This window comes from Vespa mandarinia, chromosome 19 (genome assembly GCF_050613455.1).
Source record: "Vespa mandarinia isolate Hongniang chromosome 19, ASM5061345v1, whole genome shotgun sequence".
Lineage (NCBI taxonomy): Eukaryota > Metazoa > Arthropoda > Insecta > Hymenoptera > Vespidae > Vespa > Vespa mandarinia.
The window spans coordinates 3992225-4012500 of record NC_140828.1 but is presented as its reverse complement, the minus strand read 5'-3'; the positions used below and the strand labels follow the sequence as shown (position 1 = coordinate 4012500).

General features: G+C 26.7%; 6 protein-coding genes across 13 annotated transcripts in view; 3 read left to right on the top strand and 3 right to left on the bottom strand.

The window, feature by feature from the left end:
* Positions 1–2442, bottom strand: part of Pgls (6-phosphogluconolactonase) — a 3033-nt gene extending 591 nt beyond the window's left edge. Inside the window, exons 1-5 of one of the 2 annotated variants that reach the window (XM_085662668.1) lie at positions 2292–2442; positions 1304–1464; positions 757–957; positions 366–649; positions 1–249 (exon numbers count right to left, since the gene is read on the bottom strand). The exon at positions 1–249 is cut by the window's left edge and continues 591 nt beyond it. In XM_085662668.1, coding sequence (XP_085518794.1) covers positions 133–249; positions 366–649; positions 757–957; positions 1304–1433 — 732 coding nt within the window. In that variant the 5' untranslated portion in view covers positions 1434–1464; positions 2292–2442 and the 3' untranslated portion in view covers positions 1–132. Of the gene's footprint in view, positions 250–365; positions 650–756; positions 958–1303; positions 1465–1554; positions 1693–2291 lie in introns of those variants that run through there. The other variant, XM_035886836.2, reaches the window with a different exon arrangement.
* Positions 2443–2872: 430 nt separating this feature from the next.
* On the top strand, positions 2873–9162 carry LOC118450831 (serine/threonine-protein kinase 11-interacting protein). Of its 3 annotated transcripts, none has more exons than XM_035886797.2 (18): positions 2873–3338; positions 3418–3714; positions 3813–4006; positions 4098–4437; positions 4541–4897; positions 4972–5050; positions 5138–5312; positions 5438–5570; positions 5648–5812; positions 6217–6300; positions 6920–7055; positions 7171–7286; positions 7376–7498; positions 7559–7749; positions 7829–7926; positions 8008–8210; positions 8460–8767; positions 8893–9162. In XM_035886797.2, the coding sequence occupies exons 1-18, from the start codon at positions 2873–2875 to the stop codon at positions 9085–9087; spliced, it is 3660 nt and encodes a 1219-aa protein (XP_035742690.1). In that variant the 3' UTR covers positions 9088–9162. The 3 variants fall into 3 exon arrangements, with proteins under 3 accessions (XP_035742690.1, XP_035742685.1, XP_035742691.1); XM_035886792.2 differs by having other exon boundaries at positions 7171–7298; XM_035886798.2 differs by lacking the exon at positions 6217–6300 and having other exon boundaries at positions 7171–7298.
* A 1023-nt stretch (positions 9163–10185) lies between these two features.
* On the top strand, positions 10186–12339 carry LOC118450845 (carbonic anhydrase). Of its 3 annotated transcripts, none has more exons than XM_035886833.2 (8): positions 10186–10768; positions 10861–10900; positions 10948–11006; positions 11078–11245; positions 11308–11470; positions 11531–11636; positions 11703–11930; positions 12016–12339. In XM_035886833.2, the coding sequence occupies exons 2-8, from the start codon at positions 10890–10892 to the stop codon at positions 12190–12192; spliced, it is 912 nt and encodes a 303-aa protein (XP_035742726.1). In that variant the 5' UTR covers positions 10186–10768; positions 10861–10889; the 3' UTR covers positions 12193–12339. The 3 variants fall into 3 exon arrangements, with proteins under 3 accessions (XP_035742726.1, XP_035742725.1, XP_035742724.1); XM_035886832.2 differs by having other exon boundaries at positions 10627–10768; positions 10968–11006; positions 11709–11930; XM_035886831.2 differs by having other exon boundaries at positions 10627–10768; positions 10968–11006.
* LOC118450834 (tetratricopeptide repeat protein 27-like) lies at positions 11789–15905 on the bottom strand. Of its 3 annotated transcripts, none has more exons than XM_035886807.2 (10): positions 15766–15905; positions 15307–15437; positions 14374–15235; positions 14205–14271; positions 13792–14124; positions 13528–13701; positions 13309–13461; positions 13025–13186; positions 12315–12906; positions 11789–12127 (listed from the first exon to the last, which is right to left on the bottom strand). In XM_035886807.2, exons 1-9 carry the CDS (start codon positions 15801–15803, stop codon positions 12331–12333), a joined length of 2496 nt encoding a protein of 831 aa, XP_035742700.2. In that variant the 5' UTR covers positions 15804–15905; the 3' UTR covers positions 11789–12127; positions 12315–12330. The 3 variants fall into 3 exon arrangements, with proteins under 3 accessions (XP_035742700.2, XP_035742703.2, XP_035742702.2); XM_035886810.2 differs by having other exon boundaries at positions 15628–15781; XM_035886809.2 differs by lacking the exon at positions 15766–15905 and adding an exon at positions 15554–15699.
* Positions 15793–17886, top strand: Pex16 (peroxisomal biogenesis factor 16). The gene is made up of 6 exons (XM_085662882.1): positions 15793–15927; positions 15996–16150; positions 16224–16470; positions 16543–16819; positions 16906–17009; positions 17085–17886. Exons 2-6 carry the CDS (start codon positions 16027–16029, stop codon positions 17338–17340), a joined length of 1008 nt encoding a protein of 335 aa, XP_085519008.1. The 5' UTR covers positions 15793–15927; positions 15996–16026; the 3' UTR covers positions 17341–17886.
* On the bottom strand, positions 17841–20111 carry Jwa (PRA1 family protein Jwa). The gene is made up of 4 exons (XM_035886850.2): positions 19748–20111; positions 19396–19613; positions 19218–19331; positions 17841–18046 (listed from the first exon to the last, which is right to left on the bottom strand). The coding sequence occupies exons 1-4, from the start codon at positions 19942–19944 to the stop codon at positions 17991–17993; spliced, it is 585 nt and encodes a 194-aa protein (XP_035742743.1). The 5' UTR covers positions 19945–20111; the 3' UTR covers positions 17841–17990.
* Positions 20112–20276: the final 165 nt, after the last annotated feature.

Here is a 20276-nt window from a genome sequence, read left to right as displayed (position 1 = left end):
ATCTTATTTTATGATAATTGTATGCGTATACAAAATAAAAAGCTCAAAAAATGTTACAGAGCATCACGAGCATTAAGAAAAAATACAACATGGAATGTCACAAACACTTAAATCAATATCTTATTAATTATCTTAATCTGAATTTGAGTTCATAAGTTTAGCCGCATCTTGATCTAAAATCCAATATAAAGAACCATTAGTTGGCTCAACTCTAGCAGCCGGCAAGTTTTCATGATCTTTTAGAATTCTCTGCAATTAAATGAATTGATAACAAAAATAAAAAATAATAAAAGTTAATGGAATTGGTAGGAAAATATAATTTTATTAGAAGAAAATTTAAGAAAGACTTCCTTTGATATATTTACCTTAATTATCTTAGCTTTGCTGGATCCTAATACAGCAAAAATACACACTCTAGCATTGTTAATAACAGGAAATGTAAATGTAATCCTAGACAATGGAGGTTTAGGAGAATCGTTAATAGGACAAACCCACAAACTTGTTTCATCTAGAAGTTTGTGATTAGGAAACAAAGAACATGTGTGTCCATCTGGTCCCAATCCCAATAATAATACATCAAATTTTGGTAAACTATCAGGTGGAAAATAGACAGACATTTTTTTTATGTAATCCCGTGCAGCTTCTTCGGCTATGAGAAGTAAATTTAGTAGAATAATGAAACTTTTCTCAGATATCCAAACAAATTATAAATATAAATATGGATACAAAAAGGAATAAAAAAATGTTAATAAATACCTGAAAGTTCTGGATCAATTTTGATAAATTGGTTTTCGGTTATAGGAACTGTTCCAATAAGACTCGTTTTATATAATCCGTAAGTCGATTCTTCATTATCAAAAGGAACGACTCTTTCATCGCAAAAAAAGAAACGCCATTTGCTCCAATCGGTCGATATATTGGATAAAGTTTGCATTAATATATTTACAAGAGATCCTCCTAAAAATTGTAAAGTAACATTTTAAGAAAATAACATATTTATAGAATTGTTGCTAATGAATCATGGTTATCAAGTTATAATCATATAGATAAGTTAATATGTTATTTTTTGTTATGACATAAACATATTTATAATTGTAACATTACATTAAAAAACCTTTACGCTATATAATCTAACTACGTTAAATACAAAAGCAATCTGAATGATAAATAATAGTAAATGCATTTAATCTAAGAAATATGAAGAATTATGCTATTAAACAGAATCTCGGGAGGGGGGGAGAGAGAGAGAGCCGAATTTTTTTGATTACTAAAAACGGTTTACGAATTGAAGTATATTAATCACCTGATAATCCAATTTTGAAAATATCATCGCGTGCGATTGCTTTGTCACAATTTTCCTTTAGAAGCGTAGTTAAACGTAATATCACGTCTTCATAATGTGGCTCAACAAATATATCTGTCGTTTGTGCCATTTCTTTGTACAAATAACCTTTATCCTTTCAACTAGCAAAGAATAAAAACGACAATTACAAGACGGCTTATGAAGAAAATGTCCGACTAAAAATGCAATGTTAAACCAGATGGGATACTTGCTTGCAAAAGTCATTCAGAACGAAATATACCATATTTTCGCTCCTTTATTTCTCATATAGATATAACAAAAGTTGAAATAATGAAAAGAGAGAGAATATTTCGAATTATATTTAAATATTAGTGTATCAACAGAATAATTAAAATTTTATTTTCGCGGACGTTGGTGAAGAGGAATTATTTTTGTTCAAAAATATCAAATCCTTATTTGATGAACAATTTCAAGCCCCAATATTCTTATTTTTTATATTATATTCTTCAATTGGCGGGAAATTTAAATTAAGATAAAAGAAAACGCGCGCATAAAGATTTAGATTTTTCATGTTAAAAGTTAGTTAATGATTTATTAGTGAATTCATCTGTATATTTTTTCGATCGTTTAATTAACTATACTAACAATGACAACGACAACAAAGAAAAAGTCGATTAAGTACATTTCTAATTTACCTTGAAATTTTTATACTCTTTGAAAAATGACTATTTATACGTCGATTTTAGAATTCGAATTTTAAACAAAATCAATTCATAGAATATCTAATGTGCGATTAATGTTTCTTCCAATTTATTGTCCAAATAAATTTCCTGAAAAAATATATTTAACAAAATACAAGTTACAAATACAAGTTAAAGGGAGTTTAAAAAATGGTGTTCTTTTGTAACATTCTTATAGCGCGCGCCCTCTTTTCTTTATATTTGTTATATCTAATCTCTCAAACTAATGTAGCAATAGTATTACTTACATTAGATAATTTCTCTTGATTTCTGTCGTTAATCTTCCATAATCTTGATGATTGTTGTTACGGTAATAAGTTGTTAAAAAGTATTTTTATGTATGATCATAAAAAAATAATACGATCATAATAATTGATTGACTTTTATAAACAGAGAGTACAAGTTCATAAACCTTCCATAACCATGATGTCTACAAAAAGCATCAATTATTTTATGTTTTATTGCATTCAACAAAAAAAAAATATTTCTAACCATCGTACATATATATTCTAAACGCATTGCGCGCTTATATAACGACGATGATTGGGAAAACAATATCGCGTACATTTTTATCTTTTTATTATACGTCTTATTATGGTGAATATTTTACTTACAGATACACGCTAGATAATGAAAATAATGTTTCTTTTTACAGGAAATAGTTCAGGAGAGTACTAATTTACCTCGCGATGCAAGTATCAAGTCGATGTTTTATAATCGTCAATTTTGAAGATACGTGATATAAACAAATAAGATCCTCTATTCTATTTTAAATCTGAATAAAATTCTGTAGAAAATAAATAATAATCAACTTTAGAAAATTAGCAAAATGTCAGAATCAACGAGTGGTCTACAACGTCTGTCCAATACACCAGATATAATGGATTTGGTGAGACTTCTTCGTCAAAATGGTGATAAAGTTTTAAGTGCATCGAGCAAACTATCCTTATCAACTGCACTACTTTACAACTTAAATGAAGCATTTTCATTGATTGTGGATGATGCGGAAGACTTAGAATCTTCCTTTCAAGTTTGCAATAGTTCCAAAATAGACTTATTTAGAGATCTGAAATTTTTACATGACTTTGTTCAAAAGACAGTTGGTCTAAAGCTGACTCATTACTCAGGCAATGCCAAAGTTCATATTGATATTACCAAATTTAGATGTTTAAAATATCTGGAGTTCAAAAAAGTTTGTATTGCATTAGTTAAAGGAATACAAGGGATTAGAGGCCAGTTAGAAAGTATTACATGTGCTGGAAGACAAGGTGTTACTAATGTAGCACAATTATTAGGTATTATATTGTTATTTATATTAACGTTTATTACATAATTCCTTTTTATGATTAACTATGGTGCTATTTTTTTTTGCAGTGACATGTGGCGGCGATGCTGGAGCAGGATTTGTATGGGGTTCTTTAAGACACTTATCATTATCTCATAATGCTCTTGAAAAATTAGACAGATCTTTTGAACTAACACCGTGGCTACAAATATTAGATTTGAGTCATAATTTGTTAACAAATGCGGCGGAGCTTAATTGTTTGCCTAATCTAAAATATGTAAATCTTGGATACAACAAATTGGAAATGGTTCCTGCCTTTAATAAATCTGCAATACATTCTCTTCAAATATTAGTTTTAAAAAATAATTACATTGAAGACATCAGTGGTATGTTTAGTCCATTTTTATATTAATTTTATATGCAACTTGAATTATAAAAATAAAAAATTTTAATTATTTTTTATTTTTTAATTTCTTTTCTGTAGGTTTACAAGGATTGGAATGTTTAACTGAGATAGATTTATCATTTAACTGCTTAACAGAACATTCTGTCTTGTGGCCTATTGAAAGAATGTCAGCATTGTTATGGATATCTTTAGAAGGAAATCCGTTGTCATATCATCCAAAACATAGATTATTATCCATAAAACATTTTCATCCATATTTAATTGATAATAAGGTAAGTTTTTAAAGATTTATGAAAATATTATTACATGTAAATATATTAGTTATTCATGCAATAGTTACAAATAACTCGATCTTCGTTATAGTTTGTTTTAGATCATTGGCCTTTGTCAAAATCGGAAAGAATGCTTGTAGGAGACAATCGTGTTTTTCCTATTAGAAACATGCAGTCCAGTGTATCTAGAGAAAACTTTGCTTCTTTGTCAAATTCAGCTACTTCCGATAATACATTTTCATCTTTTGACTCTTCTATTTCCAAAAATTATCCAATCAAAAATCAGGGTTCAGATATAAGTGCTAGAGCGGAAAAAAATTTCATAAAAAGTAAAAAGAAGACAAACATAAAGGAAGCTATTATCGCAGAAGAAGACTATGAAAGAAAAGATTCAATAAATAAATCAGATATATTATCCTCTTCACATTTAGGTAAAAATATTAAATTAAACCAAATGTATATTTAAACTATCATATCACTACTTGTATAATATATCGATCTTTTTTTTTTTGTAAACATCAATGGAACACTTAGAGACAAAAAAACAAATGTTGGCATTACGAGAGAAATTTGGCGAAGTACATTGGCTAACCAGTCAAGCTGGAACCTTTGTTCAAGATATTATGGGTCTACAATCATCATCTACGATTAAATATCACGACGATACAAATTTAATATCATTCGAAGACAATCGTGATTTAATATCTTCGATAGAAAATAAAGATTTGGATTATACAAATTCAGAAAATGTAATAAATCATATTGGTGTAAATTGTAAAGATAATGGAAATGTTGATAAAATAGAAGAGATACATGATAACGAAGTACCGAATAGTGAATTGACAACTACTCTTGAAAATCCTGCTGATGCTTTGTTCGATCTTGAATTAGGTATTATTTTTAATGTGTGTATTTGTTATTTTTAATTATTTCAAATAATAACGCGCTCATCATTTTATGTGTAGAGAAGGATGATCTGTATTTAGTACAAAATAGGAAAAACTCAAATGAAATGGAAGAATTATTTTTAGAGTTAACATCCGAGTAAGTATTTCATTTTATTGTTTTTATAAATTACATTTATGCATATATAAATGCGTTTCATTTGACATTTATTAAATTAAATTGCAGCGATATTAAAGAAAGAGATACTATAACTGGAAAAGTAAAATATTCTTGGTCAAATGCTTCTATTCTGTCGTGTGTATTAGGAAGAGGTGAAACAACTACAGTGGACATTATATTTGATACTAAACGTAAAGATAAACAAAATAGAAGATATTTTATAGAATTACAGGATGCAAAGGTAAGCATTATCTCGCACAATTAATTATTCGTTCTGAAGCATTTATATTTTAATATTTATATTGGTAATGGTTTTTCTTTTCTTTTTTTTTTTTCTTTTTTTTTCCTCTCTCACCCTCTTAACAGAAAATTGTGTCAACGATCAATGAGAAGAAGAATGCACACCCTATATTATTAAAAGTTTATAAATGTATGAAATGTTCCACGCATTTCTCCCATGATGAAGAATATGAAGTTATTACTTATACATCTGCAACTGGTCTGTCATTATTATAATAACATGGAAAGTTTTTTAAGACAGAGTTATAAAAATAATAGAAACTGTATCTCTTTCAGGTATTAAACAATTAAAGTGTCCTACATGCGCGAGTACATTAGTTATAGAAACAAATGAATTGTCAGAAATGGATTCTGAAAATGAAGCCACTATACATAATAACAAATATATAGAAATGCCTGAAAAAGTTAATTTGCAACATTCTGAATCAGTTTCTAGTATCGGTAAGTATATATCTTTTGTAAAATGTGACTGTTATAATGAGTTTTTCTCTATTTACATATAAGTAAACGAGAAAGCAGAGTTTTCCTGTAACAAAGTTAAGATGTAAATCATTGTAATATTCACAACTGTCGTTTCTATTATTGTGCGTGTTATATACTATAGCAATAACTATAAGATATATAACCTATATTAAAAACAATGAATTTCTCTAAGCTTTTTCTATGCAATTCAATAACATATTAAGTTTACTACAGGAAGAAATTAATAATTTAATATAGTAATTAAACGCGAATTTCTAGTGAAAATAATATTTATGAATTAGCAGAGTGTGAATGTCATAATTGCCAATGATTGCCTGTCAGTGCATTTAATTGTTAACTGGGAATATAACATACTAATCCAGGTGCAGGTGGAACAGAGGGTGGAGCTATATTCGTCACCACTTCTCTGGTGCACTACGATTCTCACCCCCAAGCCCAAGTCTGCTGTAAGCTCAGCCACAATAATTTATATTATGGGACTCTATACTTTTAAACATTTATCATGAAACACAAGTGCACATTATATTTCTTTAAATGTTACAAGTATCAATATATGTATTGTCTATGTATATATATATATATATATATATATATATATATATATATATATATACATATACGGTACATAAAATATATGTATTAATAACTATAAGATAAAATTTATATTTAATTACATTCACGATTAATGATTTAAAAAGTAAATTCAAATATAATCTGTAATGGCTCGTATACTTGTAACATAAGCACTTATTGACTTTGTAACTATATTAACATGAAAGCTTATATATAAATTTCGTCCTTAATGATCTATCAAATCTTTAAACGATGTTTTATTTTTATTGAGATAACACATCTTGTGATTTGAATATCATTTATTTCCATAGCATGTAAACATATGTATAAATTATATATAACAGCAGATTTGAGTGTAAATAGTTTGTTCATATATTTATATTTCATACTTGTATTATCACAAAATAGTAGAAACAAGATTTGTTATAACTCAAAAGAATAATTAATATATCATTTATTATTTGTCATAAATGTTAATTTTTCTATTAACAGGCTCAGCAACTAGTTTAGAAGAATCGAGAGAATCAACGCCTTCAATAAGTGCATTAATTAAAAAATACGAAAGTGACATAGAAATACTTAGTAATCCAAGTCAAAGTAGTATCGAAGTTTTGGACGAAGCTTCAAAGTTAGTAAATAGTAACGAATCTGTGGCTATTGAGTTATTCATCACAATATATAGCTCATTAAAAAACAAATAAACAAACAAGCAAAATAATATATCTATTTTTTTTTATGTACAGATCAAATCTAACTCCTAATAGAAAGAAATCGTCGGAAGAAAAATCCGTTAGCATTGCTCCTTCACTTCTAACAATTACAGATGCAATTGGTCCAATTATGGTTGGATTAACTGAAAGTAGTTCTTCAGGTTTATATTTTTATGTGGATTTTACATTATTGATTTGTTGTTAAATTATTGATATATAAGTATTCCTTCTGTTTTAGGCTCATTAACTGATAGTATCTGTACAGCATACGAAAATAGAAACGTTAAGAAATGTAATAATAACAAAATAAATGCTGAAAAAGAACTTGTACCTGTAACAAATATATCTACGATGCTTGGAGGTATTTAAAGTCATAATCTGATGCTGGTCACAAATACTGTATTATTACTTTTATTTTTAGAACTCTTGCAGAGTATAAAAATAGGAAGTAATAAATCTTTACTAATAAAAACTGAGGAAGAATCAAGTTCATTAAATAGCAACGTGCAATATTCTTATACAGATTTCACTAGTGTTGATCATAGAGTGAAGCTTCATATAATTCTAAATGTCTTTGAATATGAAAGCGAAGAACTCGCTCTCCTTCTTAGGGTATCTTCTTAATCTTACTGATAGTTGTTGTACTATTAATTTTTTATTTCGACTATTTCGTCAATATTAATATTTTTAGGCCGATATATTGATGCACAGTTTGAAGGAAGTATTTCCAGGATGTTTAGTTTTATCTACATCAAAAGTTTATATCCTTAAAATTGATGGACCAGAAGGGTAGGATATTCTATTATCTATTTTTAATGTATATTTTAGAAATATCTTCTAATCAAATATATTTTTCATTTTATAAAACAGGGAGGATCCACAGCGTTGGTTACACAAAGAATACAGCTGGGCTATAGATAAATTGAAATCTATCGCTCCATTACCATTTAAACAAGGCATTTTAATAGAGTTAGAACAGCCTACAAAAATAAACGAAGAATATGTCGGCATTAGTTTGTTATGCATACTTCAAGATTTTCAGAGAACATCGAATTTTTTATTTTATATAACAGGTAATATATATATATATATATATATATACATATACATATTATACATACCTATATATACATATTATATATATATATATTATATATATATATATTATATTATATATATATAATATTATATATATATATATATTAATTATTATATATATATATATATATATATATATATATATATATATATAATATGTTGTTATATGATGTTATATACACTGTAATGAATTAACGATTATCAATGAAAAAATTGATCTACAGACCCTCCACTACCTGCTAGTTGCAAAATTGAATTTTCTGTACCAGAACATTGTAGTACTTTAATGCACAGTTTATTATCACGTATTAAAAAAGATGAAAATGGTGGTGATACTGTCAGAATATTAGCGCTCTATTCTTCTGCAGTACTAAAATATCATAATATTACTACAATGTCACAGTACTCTGGATTATTAGTAACAGCATCCACGTTAGTAATATTAGAAGATAATATGCAATGGCTTTTACCAAATACTAAAGTAGTCCCGGTAGTATTGAAAGAACAAACTATGAGTAATTTAATGGGAATCGTAAGTGAACCTTTTGTTTTTTCTTTAACTTTCATTTTCTTTAATTCATTATTATTAATTATATTGTTAAAGGTATTTGATGTGTATTTAATACTCCACATAAAATGAAATGAAATCAATTTTAGGAACACTATGATACAATACTGATTTTAAATTTTCTAAATGAGATAGCCGGTTCGGAAGAAACTTGGACCTTGGAATTTAATTCTACAGGTGCTGTCGAGGCTGTCATTAATTCAATACAATCACCATGGGAAGAATTATTTTCAGTACCTCTGCAAATTACTACTACATCGATACTAAATAGTGAAAAATCATAAAGAAGATCATTTTTATCTACTAATCTTTGATTTATAAAAATAATAAAATGTGCTACGGCACAAAATATCATGATAGAGTTGTCGCGAATTATTTAAAATGGTGCTGTAAAATCTTAAAAACTAAAATTAGACAGTAAATATTATTGAAAGAAATTTATATCTATATCATTGTTACAATTATTAATATACTTCTCTTATTCTTTAATATATAAAAATTTTTATTTGAAATATGTATATAAAATGTATCTTGATCATCAATCAACAGATTTTCATAAGGAGTTTGTTACTAATTAATATATTTTTCGTATTTTGATCTTCGATACATAAAAGTCTAATGTTTACACGTAAGTCACTAATATATTACCGGAAATATTTTTAATAATAATTTTATAAATTTTTAAACATTTTTAGCACTCTTGATGATGTATTATACATATCCAAAGATCCATAGAATAAGACTATATGATATTTATTCTATATTAGGCAATGAAATGAAATATAGAATCAGTTGAATTTCATATTTTTAATGAAAATACTACACAAATATGAGTAATAGTAATTCAAATATTTTCTTTTTTTCTCCTCTTGTAACATAACAACTTTTATTATTGTTCATAATTTATAGATTACATCTTAAGAGTTGTGTGCTATTTATAGATAAAAGGAAGAGCAAATTAATTATATATTAATTATATACATCTTATTTTGCATGGACAACTCATTTGGCTGTGGTATATGTAATATTTTAAAGATAATTGTACATACACTATAGAAGTTATTCAATATTGATCTAATAAGGTTATTTTTTTTATTTTTATTTTTTTTATATAAAGAATTATAACAATGATAATGTTCAAAATTGATAATCTTATTAATGCATTAGTATAATTTTACTAAATTATTGAAAACTATATATATATATTATAAGTAATATATGTATATATAATATATTTATATAATATATAATATACTTATATATATAATATATATATTATATATTATAAATATTATATATAATATACTTCGATTTTACACATAATTGTTTAAAGAATAAAATATCGCAATTTATGATAGAAAATAAGAAATATTTTGTAATCTTTAGAACATTTCTAACAAATATTTTTTTAATTTATTGTCTTGAAATTAGGTAATATGTCTGTTTCGTATGTAAATTATTCTTTTCTATACCTGTTGTTACATGTGATGGCACTTAAGAAACAGATGTTGAAAATGAATGTAATTACAAAAATTTTAATAATGGTAATGTAGATAATTGCATTTAATTTTAAAAAAAGAAAAAGAAGAAAGTAAATAAATAAAAATGGTTATATACACAGTTATATAATCTACAAATTAATATAACAAACATTTTGAGGATGTTCGCTCTTGTAACACATATTTTTCGAATGTTTATTATAATTTTATCCATAGATAATATAGATATGTATATTAAACTAGGTAAAAAATTTTTCAGCCATAGGTATATTTTTATTATTAGAAAAATTCAATTCTGAGTTGGATAAAACTTTTGTTATACAAGCTTGTATTCAATGATAGAATGTTTCTCGAATACATAATATATAAATGTAGGAATGAATAATAAGCACGATAGCACTGTGTGACCATCTCAGTTTAGTGCATGCTTCTTCTCAATACAGTCAGTAATATGATGAGAGGCAAGGTAAATTTATCTAGGAAACTTAATTTTATCTAAATCCATATACAATTCTCTCTTTCTCTCTCTCTCTAAAATATAAATATTTATATTTACAGATGCAGAGGTATAGTTTTGTTATGATTTTATGGATTTTATGTAAGTAAATAAACTATTAAAGTTAAAAGTATAACATTAATTTTTAGTTTCTTATTATTCTTTCTAGTTCCACTTACTCTTGGCCATTTTGGCTATAGAAAACGAGGTAAATTTAAGTTTATAATTATGTTTACGTATCAAAATGGCTTTTTCTAACATGATTATATAATTGTTCAGATCAACACATGTGGGCGCAACATTTTAAGTTTTGTGCTGGAAAATTGCAATCTCCAATAGCATTATCATCATCTAAATCTATCCCACTGTCTTTCCCTGCTTTGGAAATGATTGGATTTCATGATTTGCTTCCACTTCCTATTACATTAGAAAATGATGGCCACTCTGGTAAGTATGTTGTATGCTACCGAGAAATTTACAACTATTTTTTTGTGTCCTTTTTTTTTTAGTTAAATTAAATATTAATCGTACTATATCAAGAAACCAATTGCCAATACCTTATATATTTGGAGCTGTATTAAAGAAAGGCCAAACATATGAAATGGAAAGTTTACATTTTCATTGGGGTGCAAAAAATAACAGAGGATCTGAGCATACGTTCAATAATGTTAGGTAGTAGAGAATTTACAATATTTTTTATAAATATATTATTTATAAGTAATATTATTACAGATTCCCGATGGAAATGCATATAATTCACAGAAATGCAGCTTATCCTAACTTGTCTTATGCCTTGAATTATCAGGATGGTATTACTGTATTAGGAATATTTTTTCAAGTAAGAAGACTTTATATCATTTTTTATGTAGTGAAAACGATTATATTTTATCATAAAAGTATCTAGTTACAGGAACAAGATAACGAAAATCTTAATCCCATATTAAACATCTTAAGTGATATAAAGTGGATAAATAAAAAAAAACAGATGAATAATTCAATTGCTTTGTCTTCTTTAATGCCGAAAGATACAGATACTTTTTATACTTATAAAGGATCGTTAACATCACCACCGTGCAATGAAGTAGTAACTTGGATTATTTTTTCAACGCCGGTAAAAATCTCATTTCGACAGGTACAATTATATGTTATCTCATTTTTAGTCTGTTTCTTCTATTCGTGTCTTTTTTTTTTTAATAAATAATAATATATTTTGTTAGATGAACAAATTTAGAATACTATCGAACGGAGAAGACACACTTGCAGATAATTATCGACAATTACAAGATATTGGAATGAGAAAGGTATTTGTTAGACGGCTTGACCAATTTTCTGTATTAAAAAACAATATGTCAAGTTTTGACTTTATTGATTCAAATTTTTGGTTTTGGCATTAAGCAATATTATTATTATTATTATTATTATTATTATTATTATTATTATTATTATTACTATTATTATTATCATAATGTATAAAAATTGTAACTAACAATGAGTATAAGTTATGTATGTCACTTACCGAATGTTATTAAAATTTATCGGCTATTGGATGACATTTTTTCTAGTTCACTTGAAATTACTTTAAAATATTCTTCAACTTGTTGTAAATTTTGCATTACCTCAGCATTTTCTGAATATATATCTTTGACTTTTTTAATAACTCCTTGTAATGCTAATTTAGCACTACCTAGTAATGCTCTTTTGGATCTCATATGATCCGTACAATAAGACGAACAATGTAAATACGTCTTCGATAATTTACAGCACAACTGTAGAACAGATAAAGTAGTATTTTCTTTTTGAAACCATTTGGGTTCTGATACAGCAGCACGATATGCTTTCTGTAAATATTGCATAGCTTTCTGATCATCAACATCTGTTCTTTTAAGCATCGTTAATTCAGAATATAATCTCCAAAGATCTGAATTATTAGTTATACGAGATGTAATTCTGCCAAATAATTGAAGTGTCGGTAGAAGTAATAAGTTTCTACATGATTTGCCATTAACATCTTTAATGTCGTTTGCAATAGCATTCGTTAATATTTCCAAAATCTGAATATCTGAATGCTCATTTTTTAAGTCTAAAATGCGATTGTAGCATCTTATTACCTGTAATAAATAAATGCTTAATATGAAACATTTTATATTATAATTAGTTACAATAGAAAGAAGAATAGAAAATCCATTTTTTAATATTATTTAACAGATTACATGTTATTCAACATACTTCTAAAAATTGTCCCAAATCAATGCAAACTGCCATCAAATTATCCCAAACTTCCCAACGATCGTGATTACATTTAATCGCCTCGTAAAGGACTTTCCATGCTCTGTATTTATCACCTAATTTTATATATGCCTTTGCTAAATTATTCCATGCCTCGAAAGTCTAAAATTAATATTAAAGAAGAATATACATATATTGAAATCATAGTCATTAACTAATTGAAAGTTGGGTATTTAAACTATGCAAATGCAATGTTTTAAAGAAATAAAGTTTATTTTACATACAGTTTGCTCTAAAGCACAATATCGTCGGTATGCCATTGCCGCTAGTTTCCAATCCTCCGTTTGCAATGCTGCAAAGCCAAGTCTCAACCATACATCCTCTTGGATATTATTTAATTCAACTGACAACCGTAAGTGTGGTATAGCTTCGACATACTAGAACACGGTATAATAAATGAGAAGATAATCTTTCAGAAAATAGATACATCATTTTTTGCATACATTTTTTTTTAGAAAATAGAAGAACCCCCAATGCCTCTGTGCGCGACTACTTTTCTCATCTGATAATTTCCATGCTGTTTCATAATGCTTTACATCGCCAGTTGTATCACCCAACAAACACCATAATTTAATTGTTGGTTTTTTAGCAATTTTTTGAAGTATAATTTCTGCAGCCTACGCAGTGTAAACAAGCCTTTTATTACTATCATTAAAATGTTAATACAATTTAAAAAATATTTCACATTGTACTGACGAAAATCTTACTTTGTGTTTCAATTCTAGTATGTTGTAACAAAGAATAACATCTTCCCAAAGTTTCAACTTGAGAAACAAGTCTAAAGCTCCTTTCACTAACCCAAGACTAAGCATGATATTAGCTAAAATTTTTTCTAACATCCATATAGGCTTCATTCCACTGGCAAAAAATATGTCTAATCTTTCTGCCATTGTGACGTTACAATCTTTTATTTCTTTTAATAAATATTCAGCTTGTAACATTGATCGCTCTACAGTTCTTTTGTCATTAGCTTCATAAATGCATCGACAACAAAGAGCTGTCATTTTTAATGACCAATTTTTTGTATTATCGATTACTTTCTGTAAGCAAACAAATTTTTGTTGGCTATCTTGCATATAACTGCGATAAACTTCTAAAAAGATTATTTTATTATACTCACAGTTACATATGGATTAATTTCTTCATCTGTAAGTTTATCTCTTGGCTGAGATAACTGCAACTGAGTACTAGAAAAGAAACAAAATATAATTTTATAGTGTACATATTATGTTATTATGAAGAATATATTACCAAATCTGTTTATGTAGAAAAATAATAAATATTCTTACTGTCTTGCTAAAACAATGGCTTCTTCCAATGCTCCCAATCTAATTTCATCCTGAAATTCAGAAAACTGAGTACGTTCTAGTCTTAAATCATCATTTAGATCTAAAGACTTTGGTAAGTTTTTGCAAATTCTTGTCTCAAATGTATCTTCTTTGTCCATACTTATTTTTAAAAATAATTGCGGCTTCAATTCTTTTTGATATTTTGTTCGCTTTCCCATAATACCTTGTAATTCCATTTTTACTTGAGCAATATTTTCAACATGTGCCAAATACTTTTCTGAACATTCTATTCTTTTATAGTACAAATAAAATTGTGCAACTTCGAGATTAAATAGAGCTTCTGAAAACGTAGATCGTACGATATTTAAAGCACCAATATTTGCAATTAACATTTCCGTTTCTTCAAATATTGTTCCTGAAGTCTCCTCTAATATGAACTGATGCAGAAGATTGGCTCTAAATAACCACCACATACAACTTTTATAGTTGTTTTGCATATACTCATTTGAGAATATAATTTTAGATAAATAAAGAAATTCTGGCTTTTCAACATTCTCATTACATTCATCATGTAGGGATAAATACTTGAGTGCTTTTTCTCTTGTAACCGATAATAATTCAATGCCTCTGTCATCTGTAATCGGACCTGTCCAATTGCATTTAATAAAGTAAAACAAAGATGCTATACTTAGGCATAACCATTCGTAGCTATCCGTTGTATCTTTTTTTATATTATTATATATGATTTCTTGTAAATCATCGCTATTAGAAAGAGATTCAAATAGTTTGGCCGATGCTAATTCAAGTAATACATCCACGTATTGACCTTCTAATATTTTCCGTATAATAACTGCATTGCACTCTAAGAGAAAAATGATATTCAAATAAAATACTTTTTTGATGTACCATAAATAAATTATAGAACTCTCTTACCTTCGTCTATGACGTTTGTCAAGAGCTGAGTTTCTATTTTTTCACTAATCTTTTCTTTAAGTTTATCCATAATTCTTTTGCAGATTAATAATTTGCATATGTACAAATAATATTCAATCCAGAGAGGTTTACTAACCAAAAATATTTGAAAATTCTATTAGATCAAATATATATATATTTATGTATAAAATTATGTATATATATATATATATATATATATATATATTTAATATTAAATTTACTCAACAGTCACGATTATCATCGATATTTATGTTAAAAAATCAAATGCACGTGACGAGAAAATCATTTGGAATTATTCACCGAATTTATGTAGAATTGAAAACTAAATTAAACTCAATTAAAAAAAAGTACATAAAATTCAATCTAATTATTGTATGACCATTATATATTTTAATTTATTCTTCGTTTTATTTTAAATATTGTGTTGTGTAAAATTACTGTTGTATGTTCGTTTGCTGGTTGGTCGTGGTTATCATATAGCATAGATACTTATATTAGAGACACAAATCATTGGTCAGTCGTCTTTGTCAGCAGTCAAGTTGCTCAGATTTCAACTATGAACAGAACATAGTATGAAATTTTATTCGGTCATTCATGAAGGTACACAAAACGTTTATTTCTGTTTGAATAAAGAATAAATTGATTAGCTATAAAAAAATTACTAACAGTTCAATTAATCGTCAACTCATCAAAATAATCATGGATGCCATCAATTCAGGATTCTTTGAATTGATCACATCTTATAAACATTGGGTACAATCTAATCCACAATTACTGGCAGATTTGGAGAGTACAGTAAGATGTTTCTCTTACTTTACAGCTGGTATTAAATTTGTCTATTTATATTTCTCTTTTTCGTTATGGGCATTTTTTTCCTGACAGATTTTTTCTTATAGGTCGATTTAATAATTCTACATTGGCATCGGAACTTATTTATTCCATACCAAATTTAATTGAATTGTTTAACGATTTATTGATATCGAGTGGCAAGTATATGAATTTGAAGATACCAAAATTGCAATTAAAAATTAAAATCTGGTTAACCGTGTTGGAGTATACAGAAGCTTTATTTGAAGTATCTGCACATACAATCTGGGGAAAGTCAGGGAAATGGCTCATTATTGGATTTATACAAATATTTAAGTAAGTTTGCCATCATTATAATCAACTAATAAAATCGTATGGTAAAGTAATTTACATTTTTTCGATTTATAGGGCTGTAATGAGATTGTGTTTGGTATATGTCTACAAAGAAAATTTAGTGAAAAGTCCTTCTATTAAGCCACTGAATAGAAATAAAATAAATGTATGCGATAAAGATGTTAAAATGAGAGAAGGATTTCAGTTGAAACGAAGTGGTATCGTAGTTAGGAGTATTAGAACCTCTAGATCTATACAAACACGGGTCTGGGCACCTATACCATCTATGAGAGATGAAAATGAAAATGTTGATAATGCTTTTATATCTAAACGAATGTTGAAATTAGCAGAGGTTTGTTTCAACTATGCATATATAGTATCTTTTATCATTAAATCTCTTGTTACAATATTTCAAAATTCTTTCATTTTTCTTTTCAGACTTTTTATATAATAAAGCCATTGATCCATCTTGGTTGTTTATCTACAATTGGAAAAATGAATTGGCAACCATGGTTTTTGTCTTTAATCATTGATTTATCTAGGTAGCAAAGAATTTTTAATTAAAGAATACCGATGTGGAGGAAAAACAATAAAAGTATAAAATAATTTTTTTCCAGTTTACAATTATTTAATCATTACGGAAAGGCAGCTGCACTTAATGAAGAAGAATGGAAAGAAATTTATCAAAGAAGATTAGGTATACTACTATATATTTTACGTTCACCTTTTTATGACAATTACAGTCGTCTTAAAATAATAGCAATACTGAAAATTTTGTCTGCAAAAGTGCCTTTGGCTAGACTTATAACAGAACCAATAGAAAAATATTTACCACATTGGCAACAAATGTATTTTTATATGTGGTCACGTTAAAAAATATCGTAAATACGATACGTTTAATATAATGATACGAACACATAAAAAATCGTAATGTCGTGTAAAGTGCCTTGCAATATATAAATAGTTCTTCCAGAATATAAAATCAAATTGTGAGCAAAAAATTTATTACTGATATAAATTATACTTCTCTGCATTTTGTATATAGAAAATGTGTAAAATAACATTTAATTTACATTCCAAGTTTATTTCTGTTTTGTATTGATTTTCTGTAACACACGTGCAATACAGATATAGCCAGATATTCAATTTAAGAGAAAGATCTGGTCATTTACAAATTTAGATTATATATTCATATATTTATTAATTTTTTTGTAATTATTTTAACCTGCGTATCATATGTTATATGATACGCACATGTGTGTGTGTATGTACGCGTGTGCGTGTATATATATATAGTGTCTATCTTTTTTTGCATAATCAATATAAAATATTATTCATAGATTTAATTTCATATTAATAAAATATATTCAAATTGTGTGATGGTATAAATTACAGAATAATAAAGTATAATTAATATTATATATGAAGAACCTTTTTTCCTTTGGGAAGTAATGATTTATAAGGATAATCATTATATATAACCCATTAAAGTATAGTACAATCACATATTTCAAAGCTGGTTGTTAGTCGCGTGTTTTAATGAAATACTTTAGGGAACGTAAGGTTGCGCTCCTCGCATCTGTTCAAAACAATAAATAAAAAATAACAGAAGATTAGATATATAAGAATAATTCTAAATTCAATATATAAAACAATTTACATTAATTTTATATGAGTTCTATAGTAAATTAATAAAATCTAAATTATTAAAACTAATATTTAATTAATTTGTTAAAAAAAATAATATTCTTTTTGAATGTACGAAAAGCTATATAGAATAGTAAATATATTTGCAATGTCTAAGTAGAATGTTCAATTAAAATCATAATCTTTATCTTGATTCTTTTAGTATACTATTTTACTACTTAGAAAATATTTTTTTAATAACAGTGCATATTGAGATATAGAGACAGTTTTGGAGAAGAGGAGCTCTACTATAATTTTATTTACATTATTCTATAATATACAATATAAAATTAAGAAATATATATTAAAGAAAATAATTGTCTTTCATAAATTATGTAGCAGTATTAAGTAAGCTATTTTTTCTTTCAAAATTCTTGCTTTGCTTTTTTCTTACATATATAATATGTAATATATTAATAATTGTAAATATACAACTTGTAACAAATAATAATATATAGAATATTATATACAAGCAAAATATATAGAAAAGCTATTGAAAAATATGAAATATTAATATCTCAGTATTGGATAATATATTTTTCTATTTACTGACTAAATATGTAATTTGCATTTTTTTGCATCTTTGGTAATAACATTTGAGAATATCTTACATTCATACATATAATATATATTGTTTACATTAAATAAAATTAATTCATGTCATGTGATGCATGTAATACATCAATTACAATAAATAAATTATATCTTAATCGTATCTATCTTATTGGTGTAATCAAGAATTTTAATTTTTCCTTTTTATGTCTTGTATATAAATAGACAAAATGATAGATATAAAGAAAAATTAAAGTACATTACAGAAAAATGAATAAGTATATTACAAATATGTCTAGTTCTTTTATGCATAACGATAATTATAGACATTACAAAAAAATAAATCAATTTGGAGAGAGAAGATTCATTACAGTATAAGCTGATATAAAGTATATATATTAATACTATTGCAAAATTGTTATCATAAAATTGTATTAACTTATTATCGTTTAAAGAGAAACGTTTTATTCTAAAAGAATGGTGAAATTATGCAAAAATTTCATCCTGCATACCAAGATGTTCCAAAAAAATGCCCATTGGTGTTCGTGCCAAACCAATACCTTCAATTTTATTAGCAAGTTTGTTTTTAATATTCCTTAGTCTCAGAGAAGCATGTACAAATATAACTGTAACAAATTATTAGTTAATTAGCCAATATTGTAACGATACTATTGAAATATTTTAACTTGCCTGCGAATGGTAACAGGATGCCAAGTAGAAAAACTAGGAGAGATCCTAATGTATATGTTGCAAAGCATGCTGCCAATATTATACCAAGTATACCTACACCTGGATATTGTTGCTTAAATTGGTGTATTAATCTTCCTTCGGTCGAAACATAGGCAAATCCTCCCAATATTACTGCCATTGCTAACATCCCAACTAACATTTTTACAGGATGAATTAATCTGCAGAAATAGTTTCCAATATTATATAGTATAACGTTAATTGTCAAATAATAGTAAAGATTACTATAAGATATAGATATGTATGTATCCATGTGTGTTTATATATATACACAGAAAATGAATTTGACACTTACCCTACAACGAGAAAAATAATCACAAACATGAACAAATAATTTGTTTGATAATAAAGCAAATTATTTACGACTCTGTTACCCCATTTATCAAGATCTTTAAAATTTGGTATTTGAAAACGAGCGTATTCCAATAAAAAGTCATCCAAACGCCGAAGAGGTGGTAATTCAAAATTAGAATCGGTTTTAGTTTTATCCATCGTAACTTTACTCTTATTCTTTTGTGATTGCAGCTAAAAAAATCTCTACAGATTAATAACGTTTCACTCGATTTCACTACTTTGCTCTTACGTAGCTATATATTTTTGGATGATGACGTTTTTCAGAAAAAATCAAGGGTAATAAATTGTATACAAGAGATATCTCAGACTTAGTTACATATCCTATAGATGCGCTAGTATCGCCCTCATGCACATTCTCTACGGCCAAATTCTGAAGGAAATAGTACACAATAAATACATGTAAACCTTTTTATAAAAGTTAGTCATTTTTTAAAAAGGCCTTTTAATAAACGTTAATAATTATTGTTTTT

What these genes read in the sequence shown, in the direction of transcription:
- Jwa (XM_035886850.2), bottom strand. Translation starts at nt 19,944, where the DNA reads ATGGATAAAACTAAAACCGATTCTAATTTTGAATTACCACCTCTTCGG. An exon ending in CATCCTGTTACCATTCGCAG is followed by an intron (nt 19,332 to 19,395) that starts GCAAGTTAAAAT and finishes AATTTGTTACAG; the next exon opens with TTATATTTGTACATGCTTCT. An exon ending in CATTTTTTTGGAACATCTTG is followed by an intron (nt 18,047 to 19,217) that starts GTATGCAGGATG and finishes TGTTTTGAACAG; the next exon opens with ATGCGAGGAGCGCAACCTTA.
- LOC118450834 (XM_035886807.2), bottom strand. Translation starts at nt 15,803, where the DNA reads ATGATAACCACGACCAACCAGCAAACGAACATACAACA. An exon ending in AAATTAATCCATATGTAACT is followed by an intron (nt 14,125 to 14,204) that starts GTGAGTATAATA and finishes GTTTGCTTACAG; the next exon opens with AAAGTAATCGATAATACAAA. An exon ending in ATTGTGCTTTAGAGCAAACT is followed by an intron (nt 13,187 to 13,308) that starts GTATGTAAAATA and finishes TATTAATTTTAG; the next exon opens with ACTTTCGAGGCATGGAATAA.
- LOC118450831 (XM_035886792.2), top strand. Translation starts at nt 2,873, where the DNA reads ATGTCAGAATCAACGAGTGGTCTACAACGTCTGTCCAATACACCAGAT. An exon ending in AACTCGCTCTCCTTCTTAGG is followed by an intron (nt 7,750 to 7,828) that starts GTATCTTCTTAA and finishes TAATATTTTTAG; the next exon opens with GCCGATATATTGATGCACAG. An exon ending in TGAGTAATTTAATGGGAATC is followed by an intron (nt 8,768 to 8,892) that starts GTAAGTGAACCT and finishes AATCAATTTTAG; the next exon opens with GAACACTATGATACAATACT.
- LOC118450845 (XM_035886831.2), top strand. Translation starts at nt 10,727, where the DNA reads ATGCTTCTTCTCAATACAGTCAGTAATATGATGAGAGGCAAG. An exon ending in TATGATTTTATGGATTTTAT is followed by an intron (nt 10,901 to 10,967) that starts GTAAGTAAATAA and finishes TATTCTTTCTAG; the next exon opens with TTCCACTTACTCTTGGCCAT. An exon ending in AGAAAATGATGGCCACTCTG is followed by an intron (nt 11,246 to 11,307) that starts GTAAGTATGTTG and finishes TTTTTTTTTTAG; the next exon opens with TTAAATTAAATATTAATCGT.
- Pex16 (XM_085662882.1), top strand. Translation starts at nt 16,027, where the DNA reads ATGGATGCCATCAATTCAGGATTCTTTGAATTGATCACATCTTATAAA. An exon ending in TTTCTCTTACTTTACAGCTG is followed by an intron (nt 16,151 to 16,223) that starts GTATTAAATTTG and finishes TTTTTCTTATAG; the next exon opens with GTCGATTTAATAATTCTACA. An exon ending in GGATTTATACAAATATTTAA is followed by an intron (nt 16,471 to 16,542) that starts GTAAGTTTGCCA and finishes TTCGATTTATAG; the next exon opens with GGCTGTAATGAGATTGTGTT.